The sequence below is a fragment of the Rhinolophus sinicus genome, linkage group LG03 (assembly GCF_036562045.2).
Source record: "Rhinolophus sinicus isolate RSC01 linkage group LG03, ASM3656204v1, whole genome shotgun sequence".
In the NCBI taxonomy this organism is placed as follows: Eukaryota; Metazoa; Chordata; class Mammalia; order Chiroptera; family Rhinolophidae; genus Rhinolophus; species Rhinolophus sinicus.
In genome coordinates, this window is record NC_133753.1 from 61,536,315 (window position 1) to 61,558,600 (window position 22,286).

Here is a 22,286-nt window from a genome sequence, read left to right on the forward strand (position 1 = left end):
AAGGGGTATATTAAATCCTAGAGCTACCTGTAAATAGGAAAAAGCTCAGATTTTCTTGTCTGAAATTTTGAAAACACTGAGTTTGAATTTTGACATTTTTTAGAATTCTTTATAACAGCTCATGGTGTATTCTCTTTCTACACACACATATTTATACATATATGAAATTGGTACATTGGTATTTTTCACAGAGCTAGATGGACATCTACAGAAAGGAGTGAGCATTTTGACCAGCTACATTAATGAGCTTCGAACCTTCATGATAAAGTTTCCTTGGAAGCTAACAGATGCTGTAGATAAATATGATGTAAATGAAAATGTCCCAAAGGTAAAGGACAGCACTATATGGGAGAAACTCAGCGTTGAGGTAAATATGAGTAATTATCCATTCTTTTATTTACCAGATTCAGAGGATCTGAGAAAACAATACAAGAAAAAGAATTTAGTTTCTGTATACCTGTGATTCAGAACCTTTGGCAAGGATTTTAGGTTTTATCGATTTGGGGATCTCTGGACATGACTTTAAATTTATGTCTACAAGCTTGTTTATTTAATTCAGAACACAGACGGGCTCATTTTAATGCCACATCTGCCCACTTGGATCTAGTGACAAACACCATCCCCAAACCTATGTGAAGTGTCATTCCCTTAGCAATCCTCCCTCAGTGGCGAGGGCCGGGCACTTTGGACTTAGGTATTCTGTGTCATCTTTGAATAAATCAATTTGCTGCTGGTGATTTGATCTTAGGAAACTTTTATTGTATGACATTACTGCTTGGAAGAATACTTGATTTGAGTCCTATCTCAGATTCTGGTTAAGACTTTGCCAGTTAAATTTTCTGTACTCATCTGCTTGCCTTTCTTTTTATAGCAGAATTCAACCAAACTGTGCTAGATTAGGGATTGGAAGAATCTCTCCACACACATGGAGAGTTTTGGCATTGGAAAGACAAAGGCCAAAATAGCTTAGCCCAGGTGATCACAATCAATAGAGAGGGAAAGTGATACGGTTGAGAGGTTACCAGGTCCACAAGACTGCTGTTCTGGAGGTGGAGACATGGGGGGAAGTACCTGGTATGACTACATTTTCTGTATCTCTTATTCATTCTCTGGCCAAAAATTACTTGATTTTCCTTCTACCTTTTTTTGGTTTCTCTTTACAGTTTTCTTTGCAGGTTTCATCTCCTACTTTTCCCCTTTTAATGTCCTCCAAGGCTCCATCCATGGTCATCTGCTCCTTTTACTCAAAATGACTGATTTTTAGTTTTGGGGAGGTTACAGTCCACTTTGATGAAAGCTGTGGACTCTGTCTCCAAAACCTTGCATGTTAATATGTGTGTGTGTACACATTTGCACAATTTTGCCGTGGCTTAATGGGGATTACAGACCTCTCTAAAGCCTCAGGTTAAGAATGCCTCCTTTCTGTTCTCTCTTGGGTTTAGGTCTTCAGTTTGTGCTTGATTTCTTCTTACTTGGATGATTGCAGTAACCTAATGCCTCACTATCTTGAGCTAGAATCCCTTTCAATCCATTCTCCATAATGCTGTCTGAGTATTCTTCCTAAAATAGTTATATCTGATTATATCACTTGCTTGCTTTTGAGATCCTTCAGTGGATCCACGTAAGTTTCAGGATAAAATCTATCACACACAATGCCCTTCATGATGGAACCTCTGCTTTTCTTTCAAGTCTCATATGATACTCTCCCCAGCTTTTCCTTCAGTTATATTGACTAATTTGGAGTTCCCTGAAGACTTGATGCTGTTTCTTGCCTTTATGCCTCTGCAAATAATATTCCCTCTTTTTAGAACGCTTGTCCTCTTTTCTTAATATATGTATGTAACACTTCAAAACTTACCTCATTAGTCATCTCGACTAGAAAGCCTTTTCTTTCTTTGTCAGCCCTCTTATTTAGGTGCTCTTCTTCTCCACCCTCCTCTCTAGCACCCGGGGTACCTGTATCTTCTCCCTTATATAGGTCTATAATCGGCACTTTATTCGTGGGTCTTCCACTGGTCTAAAAGCTCCTGGAGAGCAGGGTCTGTGTTTCAGTCCACTTCATATCCTCTGTGCAAAGCCCCAAATCTAGTAGTAGATTTCCAGTAAAGGTCCTGTAGTAGGTGCTCAATAAATGTGTAAGTCACATATTGACAATCATAATAAGGAAATAAAAAGGAACTTTTTCCCCTTTTCCCAGGAAGTTATTGCCGATGCCATATTAAACAACAAAATACCAGAGGCGCAGACTTTCTTTAGGATTAATAGTCATTCTGCTCAAAGACTTGAGGAGTTGATTAGAATAGGCCTAGATTTGGTCTTTGACAATTTGAAAAAGAACAATGTAAAGGAAGCCTCTGAACTTTTAAAGAATATGGTGAGTAACATAATCTGTTTGTCTGATCTTAAAGTCCCCAAAGTAAGAGAAGATCTCTAGGTACTTAATACAATTTCTGATTGATATAAGAATTGCTTTGTATTCATAGTTGTATTACAAACTAAGAAACCTGTGTAGCTTTTACTAGGAAATAATGACAATAACACTAAGAAATGTTTTTCGGTGCTGAGAAAGTTCCTGAAGAGATTTTTGATTGGAGTTTCCATCAGGAGACAGTGTTTCTCATAGAAAGCTTCACACATGAGCCAGCATGCACAGGACCTTATTTTGTTGGAGGACATTCTGTATTGTTCACGTGACCCCTGATACCTCCATTTACCTTTGCTTCGTGCTCCATGGAGAAGGGGAAGTCCTAGAGGTAGGGCCCCTGCACTAAGCTAATCTCTGGCTCTAATCTTCATGGCTGAGGTCTTGCCCTTGATAACTTTCTGGAAGTGCAGAGTGAAACTATTTAAGTGTTGTTATTTGCATTGATTTTTGTTTTCAAATGAATCATCATAGCTGATACCTGTAGTATTGGTCAAATAGTAGCCTATGTTAAATTGTTCTATCTGCTGCCTTTGTTCTGGCAAAAAGCTTGAAGACTTTAGGGACAGGCAGTAAATATGTATGATAAATGTAGAAAATTGAATATTCACAAGAACAGGAAAGCTGTGGAAATCTATGCAAATCTATGCACGTCTGTAAAGAGTACTTTAGTTTCCAGCATATATTTATATTCAAAATAGCTCCATTACAAAATGTAAGCTGTTTGGTTTTCTGTGTTTATTATAGGGCTTTAATGTAAAAGACCAGTTGCTCAAGATATGCTTTTATACAACTGATAAAAATATACGAGACTTTTTGGTAAGTAAAGGTGAAACTATGTGGTTTACATTTTCTAGTAAACCTTGGTGTGAATCTTCAAAATAAATTATTTTAACATTTTACTAATATCTAGTAAGTCAAATATGACAACTCCATTGTCTCTTTAAAGGATCATTTTGCTTTTGTGGTAAAGGAAAATTTGTGTGAATATATACATTACCTCAAAAATTCAAAATATTCTTAAATGGCATTTATTTTCATGACATTTGTTTTGCAAATGTGCTTGATTTTTGTGAGGTCACTGCTTTCATTTAATTACTTTTTATCCAAGGTTGAAATTTTAAAAGAAAAAAATTGCTTTTCTGAAAAAGAGAAAAGAACTATAGACTTCGTGCATCAAGTTGAGAAGTTTTATTCAGAACAGTTGCAAGAAAATATGCAGATCCAGTCCTTTCCCAGGTAGTCTCATTAGCCCCCTTTTGATAATTTGGGAAGAATATTGTAGACAGTGTTTAGTTTATAATTTAATGAGCATGGATTTCTTCTGTGGAACTAAGCTTACATTCCCTATGAAGATAAAACTTGTGACATCCATAAGGGACTCAGGAATTTCCTGTTATTTCAATACGTGCATAATCAGATGTATATTTTTAAGACAATAAATGCAAAATAAGAGTATTGAAGTATGCGCTCCCCAAAAGGGTAGAAGTTTTTGGGCAGATAAAAAGGAATAATGCTTTCTCCTCCACAATTTAAAAAAATTTTATATCATTGTTTTAGGTATTGGATAAAGGAACACGATTATTTCAAGCATAAATCTGTTTTGGACTCATTCCTGAAATATGATCAAAAAGATACATTTAACAAGCAGAACCATAGAATTGTGTTAAATTGGGCTCAGTGGTGGAAGCAACTAACCCAAGATTCCATCCTTCTCCCCAGGATAAATCCAGAAGGCAAGTGTGAGACAGCCTGAAATCTGAACATATTGAATGAGTATTAAATTAGGCATCGGTATGTTTTGGTGTCTCCATTTTAGAGTTCCTTTAGGGGGAAAAATAGTCAGTTGCTTTAAAATGCAAGTCATTAAGATCTCTTTTGTATCTCAAAGTTTACATGAGAGATTTATAAAGTGATAGTGAAAGAGAAAAGTCATATGATTCAGTGAATTGAGATGTCAGGGCTGAGTTCTCTTCCCTGCCTCAGAATGACATTCTTTATTTTTCCAAATAGTCTTTGAGCTTCTTCTTGTGTAAACTGAGGATCTGTATTATATTGGGGTACTGGGTAATAACTAACAGTGGTAAACATAAGTAATACATAGGATGTCAAATTCATGTTTAATATTATAGCCAAAATTTTTATGTATACTTAGAAAAAAAGGAAAAAGAGGGCTGAAAAGAAATGAAACATACAGCTAATTTCCAAGTTTCCTTTAACCACTGTAGTAAGAACAAGCAACATTTAGCTCTTCTTCCAGCTGAAGTATTGATTATAAAATGAACAGCAACATAAAAGCGGGAGATAGTAAAAGAAGCAGAGGGCTGAATAATTCATGTTATATAAACATTTGTTCAGATCATCATATTTGCTCAGTTAGTGTTGAGTTTTGTGTCAATAATCATAATTCATTCCTATTCTAAAGTGTATTTTGTTCTTAATGTAGAATACAAATCGTGTTCTCCCAAAGCCCTCTGGAGATACCTCACAGCTCGCCATGATTGGTTAAACATTATCTCATGGATTGGAGAATTTCAGGCCCAGAATAGTTATGCTTCACTTCAGCAGAACAAATGGCCCCCTCTGACTGTTGATGTGATTGATCAGAATACTTGCTGCAATGACGACATGAGGAATAAAATTTTAGATGAGCTGGCCAGGTACTGTAACTGTGGGGAGGAACAATAAAACATAATTTTGTAATGTTTCCTTTGAAATGCCATGAATCCAGTTGAATGTTGTTTCATAGTATTTTAAAATTGAAAGGGCATTCTTGTATATTGAGATTTTAAAATTGCATTCATTTAGCATCATGGGGTAGTGAATACCAGTAGGCTCTCAAATTCTAGATGAAGATTCTTCCCAAAACATTGTATGTGCTTTGGTGTGGAAATGGTAAGCTGTCAGTGGGGGTGACGAAGACCAAGTGGTGAGAGCTTAGGTGAGAATAGGTTAGTATCCTATAATGTTTCCCACTCTTCTTACTACACCTGTATGCTTGTATGGCCGTGAACTAAAGAGGACTGCTCACATAAGAAATTAGTAAAATAAGTAAAATAAGACCGGGTCTTATATTAATTTTTGCTCTAAAAGACGCGTTAGAATTGATTGTCCTGCTAGGTCTTGTTTTGGGGGAAATACGGTATGTGGGAGAAAAGTTAAATTGGACCCTCTGCCTTATATCATGCATAAAATCAATTCCAGGTAGATTTTAAAACCTAAATGTCAAATGTAAAACTATAAAGCTCTTAGAAAATATAGAAGATTATCTTCATGACCTCTCTAAAAGGCCTAAAGAGGCAAAGGAAGAAAACAGTGAGACCCAGAGAGCTGCGTGGCAGGAGCTGTGTCCCTTAGAGGAGAGTGTCAGCCAGCCTGCAGTCACTCAGCACAGACAGAGCCAAGCTATCCCCATCCTACCTTTTTTCTGACTCTTATCTCCTGGTAGGGGTCTCCCACAGGGCAAACCAAAACACTGGAGTCTTTTGCAGCAACTAATACAGGTGAGCTTCCAGGGACACAGAGCAGGAGATTCAAGCTTGGAGCTTGGATCTGAAAGGGAAGATACCATTGCAAGTAGGCATTTCACAAAGAGGAAACGCAAATGGCCAATAAGCATGAAAAGATGCTCTTCCTCACTTGTAGTCATGGAAATGTAAGTTTATTTTACCAAAAAATCTAGGAACAACTGCAATGACCATCAAAGGTAGAGTAGGTAAATAAAATGTATAATCATATAATGGAATGCTATATAACAACAACAACTAACAAGCTGTAGCCACAGATATCAACATGGATAAATTGCACAGTGTTCTCAGCCCTAAAAAAGAATGAAATCTTACCGTTTGTGACAACATGTATGGACCCAGAGGGTATTATGCTAAATGAAATAAGTCACACTGAGAAAGACAAATACTATATGATCTCATTTATATGTGGAATCTAAAGAACAAAATAAACAAACAAAACAGAAACAGACTCATAGATACAAAGAGCAAACTGATGGATGCCAGAGGGGAGGAAGGTTGGGGAGCTGGGTGAAAAAGGTGAAGGGATTAAGAAATACAAATTGGAGTTACAAAATAGTCATAGGGATGTAAAGTACAGCATAGAGAATATAGGCAATAATGTTGCAACAATTATGTATAGTGCCAGGTGGGTACTAGACTAATTGGGGGAATCACTGAATACAGTATGTAAATGTCGAAGCTCTACACTGTACACCTGAAACTAATATACAATACACATAATATTGAATGTCAATTGTTACTGAAAAAAATCTCACAATGTTTAGTAGAAGAATGTTTCAATTTATATATAAAGTTTAAAATAGGCAAAACCAAACCATATGTTATTTGGGGTTACATATAAGGGTGGTAAAACTATGAATAAAACTAAGGGAATGGTTATCACAAAAGTCAGGTTAGTGGTCACCTCTGGGGGCAACAAGAACATGCACTGGGGGAGCAATGCACCATGGGCTTCCAGGTATGATGTGCTGTAGGTTGAATGGTGGTTATGTGGTGTGTCTTTAAACTCTACATAATGTATCTCCTATACTCCTTTGTGTGGTATAGATGATGTAGTAAACAGTAAATTTATAAAAATGATATTTAAATGTAAATTTCTATTCATGTTTAGTAGTTGGTCTACTTAAATTATTCTGCTTTAGTTTAATGATTTTGTTTCAATATTTTGGTGAATTTCTCATTGCTTAAAGCATCTAACTTCAAGAGCTAACTGCTGTTGCCGCACTGAATTGTACAGTTGCAGTCAAAAAAAAAAAATGGAGATAGCTTAGTTTAGATTTTTGAAATATTTTAGATAACTTGAGATTTTCATTACTACCTTTAAATACTATAGTGGTTCAGAAATTTTTATTTGGAAAGCATCAAAATATATGTCTCAGAATGTATTTATAGAGTAAGAATTGGTAGTCTTAATTTGTAAACACTTTTTTTTAAGTGCAGTAAGTCCTCACTTAATGTTGTTAGTGGGTTCTGGGACTTTAAGCAAAACGACATATAATTGATGCCGGCAGAGCGAATCCCCTAGAGTGAGGACTCAAGCTCTGGGCCAAGAATCTTCTTGGCCTCACATAAGAAAGAATTCAAACATGAGCCAATACAGAGTTCAAAGTGAAAATAAGTTTATTTAGCAGAGAGTAAGTAGGAAAAGGCCACCCCACAGACAGAGTGGCGGTCGCTTATCACTAGTGGAAGAGAGACTCCCCCCCCCCATATCCGTTGGGCTAGGGTTTTTATGTGTTTTCTTCTATGGAAAATTTCTTGGTGTGGAGAAAGGAGGAAAGAAGAACATGGTAAGTTTATGTTTAACTTCTATAAAGTGCAAGAAGAATAGGGGCAGGCCTATCTTTTAACTTTTATAAGGTACAGCCTGTGGATTGTTTGTGGTTTAACTATGGGAATGGCCATAATGGAACCTCTTCGGTCAATAGGTTAGGATGGTTTGTTCTGTGTGATTAACGTTTGCCTGAGTTCTGTGTCTTGGACCAGGTAGGTAGCAGGCTTGGAACCCAATCTCCAAGTTTCTTCTTTTGTAAAAATAGTCCTCATGCCCTTCCCTATATTATAATGAAAACAATTTTACCATAGGCTAATAGATATAAACAAGAATTAATTTCCTATGGTATCTCATCAACGTTATAACAAAATGACATTGAACGAAAGGAAATGTCGTTTCTCAAGGACCTGCTGTAGTTGAGACTTAAACTCATGGAAGTTGTTTGGTGTGCTCTGAATCTAACACCTTTTTAACTTGCCATCTCTTAAAACTGCCTGATAGGAATGGGATTTTTCTTACATCCGAACTAGAAGACTTTGAACTCTTCCTCCTACGGCTGAACCGTATTGGCGGTGTGATGCAAGATACCCTCCCTGTTCAAAACTACAGGTCCAAAGAAGGTTGGGATTTCCATTCTCACTTCATTCTCTATTGTTTGGAACACAATCTGCAGTATCCTCTTTTTGTGTATCTCGACTGTTACAAGTGAGTACGGAGAATTGATTTGTCCTTGAGCAGATCTTCATGTTTCCTCTTTCAATACTACTTGAATATGACTTTTAGGAAAATATTAAGCATTCACATGAGGAATACTGATCTTTTTAAAGTAGTTCCTCTCACTGCAACCCTTGGTACATACAGCTTTTAGTTCAATGTTGCATTCAGCTGTGTGCTTATCATGTGTTTTTTGGTAATGTTAATTCTGTAACATCTCTGTTAACCTTTTAAATGACTAGAGATTAGACTAAAGTAAAAGTCTAAAAGAGGAAGATGCTAAAAGTTAACTTGGGGTTCTTTGATACTTTCATTACCCGGCAAATGCTAAATGTCTTTGAATTCATAGCCACTGCAGGTTATATAGGCTCTAAAACTTATATTTAGATAGATAGATAGATAGATAGATAGATAGATAGATAGATAGGCAGACAAGTAGACAGACATCAACATATACCTACCTAAGATCAACCTGCAGAATCATATCTGTGGCCAGTGTTAATTGCTATTGGGCCAGTAATAACAATAACAGTAGTAGTCTCTAATATATGTGTGCTTACCATATTCTTGACACTAGGCTAAGTGCCTTACATGCATTATCTCATTTAATCCTCACAAAAACCCTGTGAGGTGATTACTCCTATCTCCATTTCACAGATGAGGAAACTGAAGCTTCCAGAGAGACTACGTGCCTTACCTAGGGCACACAGCTAGTAAATGGCAGAGCCAGATTTAATTTTACTTATGTTTGATTGCAGAGCCCACTTTCAGTGTGCTAACGAGAATATTTTATTTTGTGTAGTAAAAATTCTGGTTCATATCATTGAGGCTCACTTAGACGCAGAAATGTTTTCCCCAGAGCTACTGGCAAGAGAAGATTTAAAAGCTGTATTTTCAAAGAACCTGTTCTGAGCCTTAACTCCTGGGTCCTAGCTTCTCTGTAGTTGTGTAAAGGTTTTTAAAAACTTCTTAAGTTTGAAAATGCTAAAGAGTTTTTGTTGTAAAAAACAATAAAATACAAAGTATCTTAAAGTAAAGGTATCTGTTAATCTTATACAGAGCTGGTAAAATTTCATCATGGTAGTAAACACATTTTAAATAGTATTATCTCTGTTTCTAAAATGTTCTCTATTTACAGATCATAATGAATACGTAAAACACAACTCCCACGAGAGTGGGAGATACTATGTTATAGTTACCTTTTAATTCCAATGATTTTTTTTTTAATGCTAGTTATTACCTGAGCAAATATGGTTACAATTATTTGTCTTATCGTGTACGTTAATCAGAGTTTATTTTTTGTTTTACATACAGACTTAGTCCTACAAATTGTCCCTTTTTGGAAAAAAAAGAATTACATGAAGCTTACCCTTGGTTTGAATTTTTAGTTCAGTGTCGACAAGTTTCCAGTAATTTAACAGGTATGGATGCACTGTATTAAATATAAAAATTTCCCTGGATAAATAACTGGTTTGTCAGATGGCATTTAACTTGTGACCTCTTTTAAGTAAATCATTTGGCTCTGCACAAATATCTGACCATAATCTAGGCTCAAGCTTTGTTTAAGAAGCAGAGACCAAAAATGTTAGCCAAGAAAAGCCAGACAGAGCAGACAGTAAGGGTGTTATGTTCTCTTTCTCTGTCAGCCTCATGCTCTATTCTCTTTGTATATCTCTTATCTTACCAGTTTATCACAGACTGAATTCCTAATCTCTGGCAGATTAACACCCTTTCTCCATGAAGAAGTGGTCTGTCTTCTAGGTCTGTCTGCCCTGAAATCTTTTAGTGAGGAACTCCAAGTGGAGTGAAAAGAAATTCACATGTGTGGGATTGTTGTGTCTTCTGTACTAGAGCTGCTGACGGAGAGCCTTGCCCCAGTTATACTCAGATAGAAAAGCCCTGTGACCCCTGAGGGTTTAGCTGGTGGTATTTTAGAGATTCTGGAAAGGGACGGCCAAAAAATGTCACCAATGTTTCACTTTTATGTAGTGTCCAGTTTCTTTCCAAATGAAGAATTTTTTCATAATGTGTTTTTTTGCTTTGTTTTATTTGTTCTTTTGATGCTGATTCTAAAATATGTTCATTGTGGGAAAAAAAACACAAAAAAACTTGGAAGCCATAGACAACTATCAAGAAGATAATATGTCTATGGTAGATAGCCTAGGAGAATCCATTGATAATTCTTGACATATTTTAATGTATTTTGTTCCAGTTATTTTCTCTGTACTTTTCTAAACCTAGTTTATATTGTATTTCATTCATCTAACAAATATTTATTGAGCTCCTACCTTGTGACAGTCTGTAGGTGCTAGGGATACAACTAGAAACATCTACCATTTGAATACTGCTTTTTTCATGTATAATAGTAATTATGATATAAGAATTTTCCTGTGTCCCTAGAGACAATGACCATTTTATGGCTACATAATATTTCGTTGTATGGATATACTTTTATTTACTATTCTCTCATTTTTTAAACATTGAGGCTGTTTTCAGGGTTTTTTCTCTTATAAAGAATACTCTTGAACATAAAATTTTTGTCCTTGTTTCAGATTATTTCTTTAGTACACAAATAGGATCCTGGATATAAAATTACTGGGTCAAAGGTTATACACATTTTGAAGGTTGTTGCGCTAAGGCAAGATTGCTTTCCAAGGGGTTTGTACCATTTTATCTGTAAGTCCCAGCTTCTACACACCCTGACCAGCTCTATGATTGAGGATGATTGTTTTTCAAAATCATTGCTGTTTTAATAGGTGATATATTATAGGCATATGATTATTTTAATCATATGTACTTCTTTATTGCTAGTGAATTATACACTTTTATGTGTCAGACATTTATATTTCTTCATTTATGAAATGGTTGTTTCTTTTATCCATTTATCTGTTCGAGTCAGTATTTTGGGCATTGATTTGTGTGAGCTCTTTATTGAAGACATTAATCCTTAGGTCGTCATTTGTTGTTCATTTCCCCCCCTAGTTTATTAGTAACTTTCAATTTTTTAGAGTAGAAGTTTTTATTTTTATGTAGACAAATCTTTCATTTTTTCTCTTTGTGATGTTTTCCTATTGCTTTTAAATTTATAAAGTTCTTACCATGGATAGAGTTAAAAATCAATTTTCTCAGAATTGTGTAATTCTTAATTTATATTAAAGAGAAAAACATACTCTTCTATTTTCCAGATCCTAAACTGATTTTCCAGGCTAGCCTTGCAAACGCTCAGATACTGATTCCCAGCAACCAGGCCAGTGTAAGCAGTATGCTGTTAGAGGGACATACCCTCCTGGCCCTTGCTACCACAATGTATGCTCCTGGGGGTGTCAGCCAGGTATGGATAGCACCTTTACCTGTTATGGCAAATAGCACTGATTTTTTTTTATTATTATTGGGGAAGGGGAACAGGACTTTACTGGGGAACAGTGTGTACTTCCAGGCTTTTTTTCCAAGTCAAGTTGTTGTCCTTTCAATCTTAGTTGTGGAGGGCGCAGCTCAGCTCCAGGTCCAGTTGCCATTGCTAGTTGCAGGGGGTGCAGCCCACCATCCCTTGCGGGAGTCGAACCAACAACCTTGTGGTTGAGAGCCCGTGCTCCAACCAACTGAGCCATCCAGGAGCTCAGTGGCAGCTCAGCTCAAGGTGCCATGTTTAATCTTTAGTTGCAGGGGGTACAGCCCACCATCCCTTGTGGGACTCGAGGAATCGAACTGGCAACTTTGTGGTTGAGAGCCCGCACGCCAACCAACTGAGCCATCCAGGAGGTAGCTCAGCTCAAGGTGCCGTGTTCAATCTTAGTTGCAGGGGGCACTGCCCACCATCCCTTGTGGGACTTGAGGAGTTGAACTGGCAGCCTTGTGGTTGAGAGCCCACTGGCCCATGTGGGAATCAAACTGGCAGCCTTCGGAGTTAGGAGCATGGAGCTCTAACCGCCTGAGTGACCGGGCCAGCCCAAATAGGACTGATTTTAAAGTTAGCAGAACTATCTATGGATTTTCTAGAAATCAGTTGATATTAAAATGTAAACACAAGCATTTCATTAGATTAAAGAGCATAAAAAATGGGTGAACTTTAAAATTTTATATCATCTTAAGTTGAAAAGGAATTAATATGTTGTATAGAGATTATTTTTTTCCTTTATTTGTTTTCTTACGCTCCAGGTTTATTTTTAGGATAGAATCCGGATCTGATTGTTCCTGGGACTAAGTATACTTTAGATCTATGGCTTGGGAATTAGTCTACTTTTTGTCCTCTTAGAGAGGTAAAAAGGAAATCGTAACTATTATCTACCCATATGAACTCTTTTGAGGGACCCAGTGGAAATTTGCCCTTTTCTCCTTTTTGTGCCTGATTAGAAGAAACTTAAGAATGCTTTTAAATATCTAATCTTCAAAAGTTTCTTATTGATGCTAGCTTAATTTAATACTACCTCTTTTTAGATTATTGCAATATACCTTAATATGGTTATTTATTTTTCTGCTTTTGATCACCTGTCAGACATCAGTTATAGAATAACTTGAGAGCTGAAGGAGAGGGACTTAGGAGTCATCTAGCCTAGTAGTTATTTTTCTTTTAAAGTATTTACTAAATATTTAATTAAACATTTAATATTTAAATATTTTAAACATTGTAGTAGCAGAACCTTTTTCGAACAACTTTTCCACATACAGTTTGAAAACCACTGGTCCAGCTGAACTTCCTAATTTTGTAGATGAGGAAACTGAGGCCTGATATTAAATATCTAGCCTGGGGTCACACAGATAATTTATCCTAGAACCAGAACTAGAATTATTGCCTCCTGACTCCATGTCCCATGCTGTTTTCATTACCATGTACTGTCTCAAGCTCATCTTGTTTCAAAAGTTTCTTGTGGAAAAATGACTTAAGTTTGGAGAAGAGGAAAACATTACTCTGTACCATGTTATCTGTCTTTTTATTTAGGTTGTTCAGAATGAAGAAAATGAGAACTGTTTGAAGAAAGTAGATCCCCAGCTGCTGAAGATGGCATTAACTCCTTATCCCAAGCTTAAAACTGCTCTCTTTCCGCAGTACACTGCCCCTAGTGTCCTGCCTCCCGATATTACACTCTACCACCTTATTCAGGTACAGTATTTAGGTGGCTGGTATTTAGGGAAGTCAGTCAGTGTTCAGCCACAGAAACAGAAACCACTCTGGGTTTTTCAAATGGAGAACATTTAACATAGGGAATTACTTGCGCAAAGTAATAGCAGAATGGAGAAACCAAATGTGTGATGGTGAACAACCCCAAAATTGACAAAGAACAAAACCATCAACACCTCTAAGGCTACACAAATAGTGCAAGAAAGTGGTGTTATTAGAACCCAGAAGTTGGAGCCATCTGTGGGAGCTAAACTCACAACCAGGCTGCCTAACAGGAGCTAGGAACGTAGAGGGTGTGGCTGGAACCTTGGAGGTAATGCCCCAGAAAACACAGAAGGGGAAAAATATCTTGGTTTCTCTCCTTTTCCCACCTTTAATCTCCCATGTTGTCTCTCATAGCTAAACTAATATGCTAGCCAACGGGCAAATGGGCTTGGGAAATGCAGTTCTCTGCAGGTACAGGGAGAGCAGGGAAATGGTGGAAATGGATCTGAGAGCAAATAGATAGTTGACCTTCATATTTGTCTGCTGCGTTCATCAAAAGTCACTCCATTCTTCCACTGATAACTCTGTCTCTTCTCAGTGAACAGGGCTGTTTGTTTACTTAAATCAATGCTTCTTAACCTTTTTCAGGACAAAGACCTGAATGTGAAAGAGTTATGAGTCCTCTACACAGAAAAATTGCACAGATGCATATAATTTTGCTTATATTTCAAAGGAATTCACAGATTCCTTGAAACCTATTCAGTGTTCCTCAGTTAAAAACACCTTCTTTGGTTCATTTCTCATTTCTAAGGGGTTTTGCTTTTTTTTCTGGGTATACATATTCCCATAGTGTCTTCAATTCAAAATAAGCTCTATAATTCTATAAAAGTTCAAAATCTCTTACTCTCATGTGAGGAATTCTTAGGGTATAGACTATTGCTGCTCAAAAATGTGGTCCCCAGGTGGGTACCAGTCCTTGAATTGCTTGTTGCTGAGATGAGATTTGATTCTTGCACCAGAATATAAATCTGTGTCACTACCGTGTTTCCCCGAAAATAAAAGCTAGCTGGGCAATCAGCTTTAATGCATTTTTTGGAGCAAAAATTAATATAAGACCCTTATTATATTATATTATATTATATTATATTATATTATATTATATTATACTCGGTTTTATATTATAGTAAAATAAGGATGGGTCTTATATTAATTTTTGCTCCAAAAAAACACATTAGAACTGATTGTCCAGGTAGGTCTTGTTTTTGGAGAAACATGGTAAGTACACTGTTTAGTTTAGCAAGCTCTTTTTTTTTTTTTTTAAACCATAGCAGGAATTTCTTAAAGGAAGCAGGAAACTGGATTTATATTTATCACAAACTTATCTCATTGCAGACTAGCACTGGTATAAATTATATATAAGTGGATTATATAAAAACATAGTTTCACTACCTAAAGTGGATTCAATCAGCCTAAAACATAAGTGGTTCAGGTCCTTCTTTGTTCTGTTTTTCAGCTTGACTCATGCAGCTTTTTAGTCCTGTTATCTTAGGAAAAGTATTGCTTCCTTAATAGACCACAAATTCTCCCTTGATTTAAAATCAAAGCTGCTCCCTCCTTAGCCGTCCAAATCTTGACTTAATAGTTTTGTTTTCTTTCTCCTGTATCCCTCCCATTATCTGCTTATAGTCATTGCTAAACTTTTGGCCTAGAAAAATTTCATTCACTGCTCCCTGCTCTCAAAACTTTTCTGATTGACTTAACCTTGAGACCGCTTTTTTCTTCGTTGTCAATAATATGCTCATCACATTTCTTTAACCTTTGATCTGATTGTCTTTCTCTTCCTTTCCTGACCTGCTTTAGCTCACCTCGTCAGGTTTACATGGTAACATTTTCTAGCCTCATAGTCTTCTTGTCTTTTGTTTCCAATAGCATTTCTGCTTCTACCAAAAGAGTGCACTTTGCAGACATAATTTGAAGTGAAAAGGCAGTCTTTAAAAGGAGCATAGCCAGTTCTATTTTTATTAAAATAGAAAAGTGTCTCATACATTCTTTTTTGTTTTTATAGCCTTGTTCAAAGAATTTATATCCAGAAAGATAAGGTTTTTAATTGCTTTGGAAAAAGGAAGCGGACCACCTGTTAATTCCTTTCATATAATTTTGTTTACTTATGTTAGAATCAATTAACTTTAATACTTATTTGACTTTTCCTCTTTTTCAGTCATTATTACCCTTTGATGCTAGCAGGTTGTTTGGCTGGCAATCTGCCAACACACTAGCTATAGGAGGTAAGTCATTATCCGTATTTCTTGCCTTAAAAGCATTTCAGCAGTGTTGACCACAGGAGTTAATTTATGTAAAATCAATGCAGTTTTTTTTCCACTGCTTTCTATTTTAAAAGTGAAGGCACATTCCAGTGGAAAACATTTTCTAGGAAACTGAATTGAAAACATACTGTGAGTTAAAAGTATTAGGTCACTAGTGCTATACTTGCTGAGAAATGTAATGTGCTTAAATGTCTCCCTTTCCAAAAATCCTTTTGTTAGCAGTATTGTATTATAAAGGTTAAAAGCATAGATGTGGGCCTTAGACAAATGCTGGCTCTACCATGTATTAACTGTATGACCTTGGTTAAGTGATTTAACCGCTCTTCAATTGCCTATAAAATAAGTTTAATAACAGTGCTCACCTCTTATGTTATATTGAGAATGAAAGGAGACAAGGCATTTAAAAAGCTCTCAGTTCTTGGCACATGGTCAGCACCAGATGCACAAACACTACAGTCCTCTCTAGACCATGAGCATTTCTCTGATTTATATACCATTCTCTCTCTCTCTCTCTCTCTCTCTCTCTCTCTCTCTCTCTCTCTCTCTGTCTCTCTCTCTCTCTCTCTCTCTCTCTCTCCCTCCCCACCCTCCCTCTTTCTCCTTTTTTTAAAAATTAGGTTGGTGCAAAAGTAATTGCAGTTTAACAGGTTAAAAATAATTGCAAAAACCACATTTACTTTTGCACCAACCTAATAGTATAGTTCACATACATATGTCATTCTTAAACTCTGCTTTTTCTTTTTTTTCTTTTGCATTTAGAATTAGCCTTTAATATCATGTTACCTGGGTGCCTCCACCTATGTATTACTCTAAAGTAGGCTTCAAATTAGTACTTTGCACATAATACACAACCTGTAAATGTTTACTGATATAAATAAAAATGAATTTTCTAATGTGCTAGTTCTATAAGTTCAAATTTCAATATATTGAATTTACCTAGTGTCTGGAGCCCATGGCAGTGCCAAGCATATAATAGATGTTCAGTAAATATTTGTTGAGTGCTTAAAAAGTAGTGCTTATTGCATTTTCAAATGAAAATACATGTTCTAATCTCAGTTACTAGAGAGGAGACAGAATCCCTTTCCTGTTCTAGCACCTCCAACGTGAGGGTCTTGACCTCCCTCTTGGAGAGTGAGTACTCTGCTAGGTACACTAGGGAAACACAGGAAATTGAAGATATGTTCCCTGCCTGGTTTTTAGAAGTTTAAAACATATTTGAGCAAATAAAGCACAAAGTAAATGAAACAATTATGAACACATACTACAGATGTATAAAATTGGAGAATTGTGTTTAATTAGAATGTTTACTAATTTTTTCATATGGTTTTACCACTGAAAGGGGATGTAAAGCAACTGCAGGGTGAATTTGTTTCTGCGGCAGGCCAGAGAAAATTTTCCCTTTGGGTAGAATTTTCTTTTACACACAATCTCCACACTAGCCCCCAACCACTAAAAAATCAGGGTCTTATCTGAATAAAAAACTCAAGTTAAGTCACTTAGCACCTGGAAGTACCATATACTTTTCATGTACGCAGCAAATATTTAATGAATGAATGACTGGTTTTATATGGAATTATAAGTTACCAAAGTTACTCTGATCTCAAAGAACACAGATGAGGCATGTGACAATTTTTTAATCTCAAAGGGGGTGTGCTTTTAAGTAACAGCTTTGTAAGATGACAGACAACATTAAGGTCTTTGTCTTTTATTGTAGGGGCCAAGTCACAATATAAAGTCTTTGGAATTCCGTGGAAGGATAAAACTTTATTTCAGAAATAAGCTTTGAACTCTGAGAATAAGAACACATGCATTGTTTTTTAGAATTGGTTCCTTACCAGTTCAGAATGTTATTTTATCTCTTTTTTAAAAAATCAGTAGTAAGTGGTTAAGAGGCAATTAAATAGTAGGGCTTGACAGGAGTGGTTGTTTCATACTAACTTCTCACATCCAAATATCTTATGACTTTAAATTTCTCTAAGAAGAGAAAAAAAATTTTTTCTGCTGTTTTCATGGACACAGAGGAACTTTAAACTGAGCGATTCTGCTGGTCTTGGAAAGGTGATACCAACAAGGTGCTCTATGAATGCAGCATCAGAAAATACAGTTAGTAGTGATAACAAAAGGAGGGTATTAATATGGAGGAAAGGATGTTCTCAAAGTATATATTGGAGAAAGGCATATAGTGAGTTGGCGTTGGTGAATACAGGACTCATAAATATGTTAAGTAGGGATTTCATTGCATAATGGACTGGGTGAATGAATTAAAAAGCTCCTTTTGCTGATCATTGGCAGAGATTTGGTCGCTAAAGGGTTATTGTCATTGTGAAATTAAAGGATCATCAATTAAAGCATCTAAAATTACAAGTAAGTTCAATGAGGGAAAAGCATAATTTATAAGTTTTTATGCAGTTTCTCAGGTATACATTTTTGCATAAAATGAGGGCTATCTTTCCACATCAAAATAAAATTATTACATTTTGGTGGTTCAGAGTGATACACAGTGGTACAAAATGATTATAGCAACCAGTTTTCTTTTACCATTACAGACTTAAGTTTTCCATGTACAAATTTGCAGTTAATCGTGGTGAGGTGCAGAGGGTTAATATCGTTTCACTTTCCCCGCAGATGCATCGAGTCACCTCCCACATTTCTCTAGCCCTGACCTGGTTAATAAATACGCAATAGTAGAACGTCTGAATTTTGCTTATTATCTATATCATGGACGGCCATCGTTTGCATTTGGTACTTTTCTAGTCCAGGAATTAACCAAGAGCAAGACACCCAAGCAGCTGTGAGTATTTAAAATGTAATTTTTACTCTTAGTGAAAGGCATATCTGTATTTTACACATGCATTAAAAAAAACATACTGGAAACATGTATACAGAATTCACACTAATTATATTTGAATGGCGATTTTTTTCATTTGTGCTTTTCTGTGTATCCCAAGTTTTTGGCATTTAGCATGTGATACTTTTGTTAATAGGAAAAAAGATTAAAATATATTTTAAAAGATAAACATATATTAAAATCGTATTTTAATAAAATGATCCAGGAGCTTGCCAAATGTTAGCAGGTACTCTAAAGGGAGAAGTCTATAATGAGATGTGAATTCTGTATTTAAAGTCTTTGTCTTTTATGATTCATTTTTATAAAAAAAGCACAGAATTGGGAGGAGTATTAGGTATAATCAGCAGTTAAACAGAGATTTACTTACTGGTTTGTTTTATAAAATTAACAAAGTAATGTATTTTTATGGTAAAATATTCAGGTAGCTCAGAAGGATGAAAAATGAAAGATAGGAGTCCTTCAGTCTCTTATCCTCCTTCTGCATAATAAAAAAATGTGGTTAATATTTTGTGTGTCTTCCCTTGAAAAATTTCTGTGCATATAAAAGTACATATGAGTCCTTTATAAGGTATGTGCTTTATGATGTCAGACTTTAAGTGGCATTAATTTTTTTCGTAGTTTGTGTACATACTCGTAATTGATAAGATCACAAGCTGGCAATCTTTTGGAAATTCTACTCCATGTTCCTGGATGAAGTTAGAAACAAGATTAATTTGGACTGTGAGTAGGTATTTTAGAAGAAGGTAAAATTTAAGGAAATGGGAGGGCTATGGAGCCAGAAGACAGCAAAAAAAGCTATGAAGAACCTAAACGGATGTGTACAAGGGGCTCAAAAAGGGAAGGAAGAAGAAGCTATATACACCATGTATCACTGATGCAATTCCATCTGCTTTTCCTGGTGAGAAAGTTTTCATGTGCTGATGTGATTTTGATTCTTTCCTTTTTCAGGGTCCAGCAAGCAGGCAATGAAGCTTATGTCTTGGGCCTCTCCTCCTTCTACATACCTTCAATAGGAGCTGCCTGTGTTTGTTTCTTAGAATTGCTTGGCCTCGACAGCCTCAAACTCAGAGTTGATATGAAAGTGGCCAATATAATTCTGAGCTACATGTATAGAAATGAAGATGCTCAGTACAGCTTTATCAGAGAGTCTATAGGTACAGCACCTTTTCTTTCTGTGGCTTGGTTTATTTAGAGGACAAGGGATGAATAGGATTATGGCATTGAATTATGAGTGGTTGGGGGAAAATAGTTATATTCCATTTTCATCCTTTTCCTGTAGTGTTTTTTTTTTTTTTTTTAACTCACTTTCTTGGGCCCTTTAGTTGTGTACTGAAATGACCCTGGGCCATACTCTTCAAACAGAAGTGCCCAGTTCCTGACTTCTTCTCTTGACCAAATTTGTTGCTTATATTTCTTATAGTTGAAAAACTGTCTAAACTGGCTGCAGGTGAAAAGGCAACCAAAGAAGAATTGCTTGTTCTTTTAGAAGAAGGTGTATGGAACAGCATTCAGCAACAGGAAATACAGAGGTTTGTGAGTTGTAATCATAACCTCTTTTCCAGCAAGCTTTTATTCCATGTGGGTTTGCCTAGTCTTTTCTTTTTTTCTTTTTTTTTAAATTTTATTTTATTAAATTTATTGGGGTGATAATTGTTAGTAAAATTACATAGATTTCAGGTGTACAATTCTGTATTACATCATCTATAAATCCCATTGTGTGTTCACCACCCAGAGTCAGTTCTCCTTCCATCACCATATATTCGATCCCCCTTACCCTCCTCTCCCACCCTGCCTAGTCTTTTCTTCCAACACCTTAGATGTTTGCACCAGTCTCCGTAAACCTTATCTTTTTACTCATGCAACATATAGCAGATACTCAGTAAATGGATAATGGGTTTTAATTGCATCTTACTATCAGTAAAAGGAGGGTAAAAATAATGATTTCCTCTTTAGAGATGGAGTTTCCAAGAGCTGGAGAGGAGCTTTGTCTCCTCCACTGCCCTACTGGTCAGGGAAGTCTTTTAAGTGTTACATGTTGAAATCGTTTCAGAAGATGTGGGATGGATCTCAGAAAATTTGATTCTGATGTCCTTAATTTTTTCTTACTAATATATGTCAGTTGATAATGGAAGTTGAGGTGACCATCTGTCCACAAGATCCCTCTCCTTATAAATTCATGCCATCTTTCCTCTGTGCTATCCCCCTGGGGCTAACCCAGCTACCTTAGACCTTGGGAACACACCATTCTTCTGTAACTCCTGTCACTGAGGCTGTTTTTAATAACTTCTCCTTTCCGCAGGAACAGGTACCCTCCCCTTACTGAGGAAACCCAGGCACCTGTCAGGACTCTGATTCCTTAAAGTGAATCATGAGAGATAATTAAGCACATAGGACATAGTCTTGAGTGACTGTTTTCTCAATTCTCCCAAAGATTGTACATAGCTAATTTGATAGATATGTGGTTGATAAAGGAATGAATTGTGCCAGCACGCTAATAAGACAGCTATTGTGCGTTATGGGTAAGAGTCCTTTTTTGTTTTTTTCAAAGCAGTTTAATAAATATTTGGTATTTGTTGAAAGGGTTTTTAGAGAATATCCTGTAGTTTATTTAATTTTTACTAATTATTCAGTTTAAAACTAAAGCAATATTTTAACAAATTATTTTCCTCTGCCACTCACATCCCCGATCACAGGTTATCCACCGAATCTGGCAGCCAGTGGGCATTAGTGGTACAGTTCTGTGGGCTCCACAATATGAAACTGAGCACATCTTACCTTAGAGAATGTGCCAAAGCAAATGATTGGCTACAGTTCATTATTCACAGCCAGCTCCATAATTACCACCCAGAGGAGGTAAGCCACTGATTGTTGCCAGTTATTCAAGAAGAGGGTATTGGAACACTTCTTAGAAGAAAAAGTATTCTTTCTGTTGTGACCACATAGACTTTTGTTTGATATGATACTATTATTTTCACTAAAATTTCAGTGGGTTGACTTCAGACAAAGGACGACTAGTCATTAGTACTAAAGAGATGAAGGAAGAGTTTTGTAACTCCAGATTGCATATGGAAATTCACTGAAAAGCAACAAACAATTTTGTAAAATTATACACGGTCAGACAATTAAGTTTGTGAACTCATTCTAGAAAAAGTGCTACATACCTCATTGCTGAATATCACGATAGTCACCTCTGAAGTACTCCCCTTAGGAAGATATGCACTAACGCCAGCACCTAGTCCACCCTTCAAAGCAATTTTGGAATTATTTTTCTGGAATGGCCATCAGAGCTCTCATCATATTACCCTTGATGTTCTGAATGTTATCAAAATGTCTTCCTTTCAATGTTTCCTTTATCTTCAGGTAAAGAAAGAAGTCATTAGAGGCCAGATCAACTGAGTAGGGAGGGTGTTCCAATACAGTTACTTGTTTACTGGCTAAAAACTCCCTCACAGACAGTGCCGTGTGAGCTGGTGCATTGTTGTGATGCTAGAGTCATGAATTGTTGGCAAAAAGTTCAGGTCATCTAACTTTTTCACGCAGCCTTTTCAGCACTTCCAAATAGTAAACTTGGTT

At 36.3% G+C, this 22,286-nt stretch overlaps 1 protein-coding gene across 2 annotated transcripts in view; it reads left to right on the plus strand.

Annotated features, from left to right (window-relative positions):
• Positions 1-22,286, plus strand: part of SPG11 (SPG11 vesicle trafficking associated, spatacsin) — a 76,872-nt gene that overhangs the window by 25,029 nt on the left and 29,557 nt on the right. For both annotated transcript variants that reach the window (XR_012494767.1, XM_019725312.2), the window contains exons 10-24: positions 192-367; positions 2,198-2,374; positions 3,170-3,241; positions 3,534-3,661; positions 3,983-4,158; positions 4,869-5,082; positions 8,228-8,431; positions 9,755-9,861; positions 11,626-11,771; positions 13,377-13,538; positions 15,760-15,826; positions 18,491-18,656; positions 19,662-19,867; positions 20,134-20,242; positions 21,407-21,566. Coding sequence is in view for 1 of the 2 variants with exons in the window: in XM_019725312.2 (XP_019580871.2) it covers positions 192-367; positions 2,198-2,374; positions 3,170-3,241; positions 3,534-3,661; positions 3,983-4,158; positions 4,869-5,082; positions 8,228-8,431; positions 9,755-9,861; positions 11,626-11,771; positions 13,377-13,538; positions 15,760-15,826; positions 18,491-18,656; positions 19,662-19,867; positions 20,134-20,242; positions 21,407-21,566 (2,270 nt within the window). In the remaining variant the exon portion in view is untranslated. The remainder of the gene's footprint in view (positions 1-191; positions 368-2,197; positions 2,375-3,169; positions 3,242-3,533; positions 3,662-3,982; positions 4,159-4,868; positions 5,083-8,227; positions 8,432-9,754; positions 9,862-11,625; positions 11,772-13,376; positions 13,539-15,759; positions 15,827-18,490; positions 18,657-19,661; positions 19,868-20,133; positions 20,243-21,406; positions 21,567-22,286) is intronic.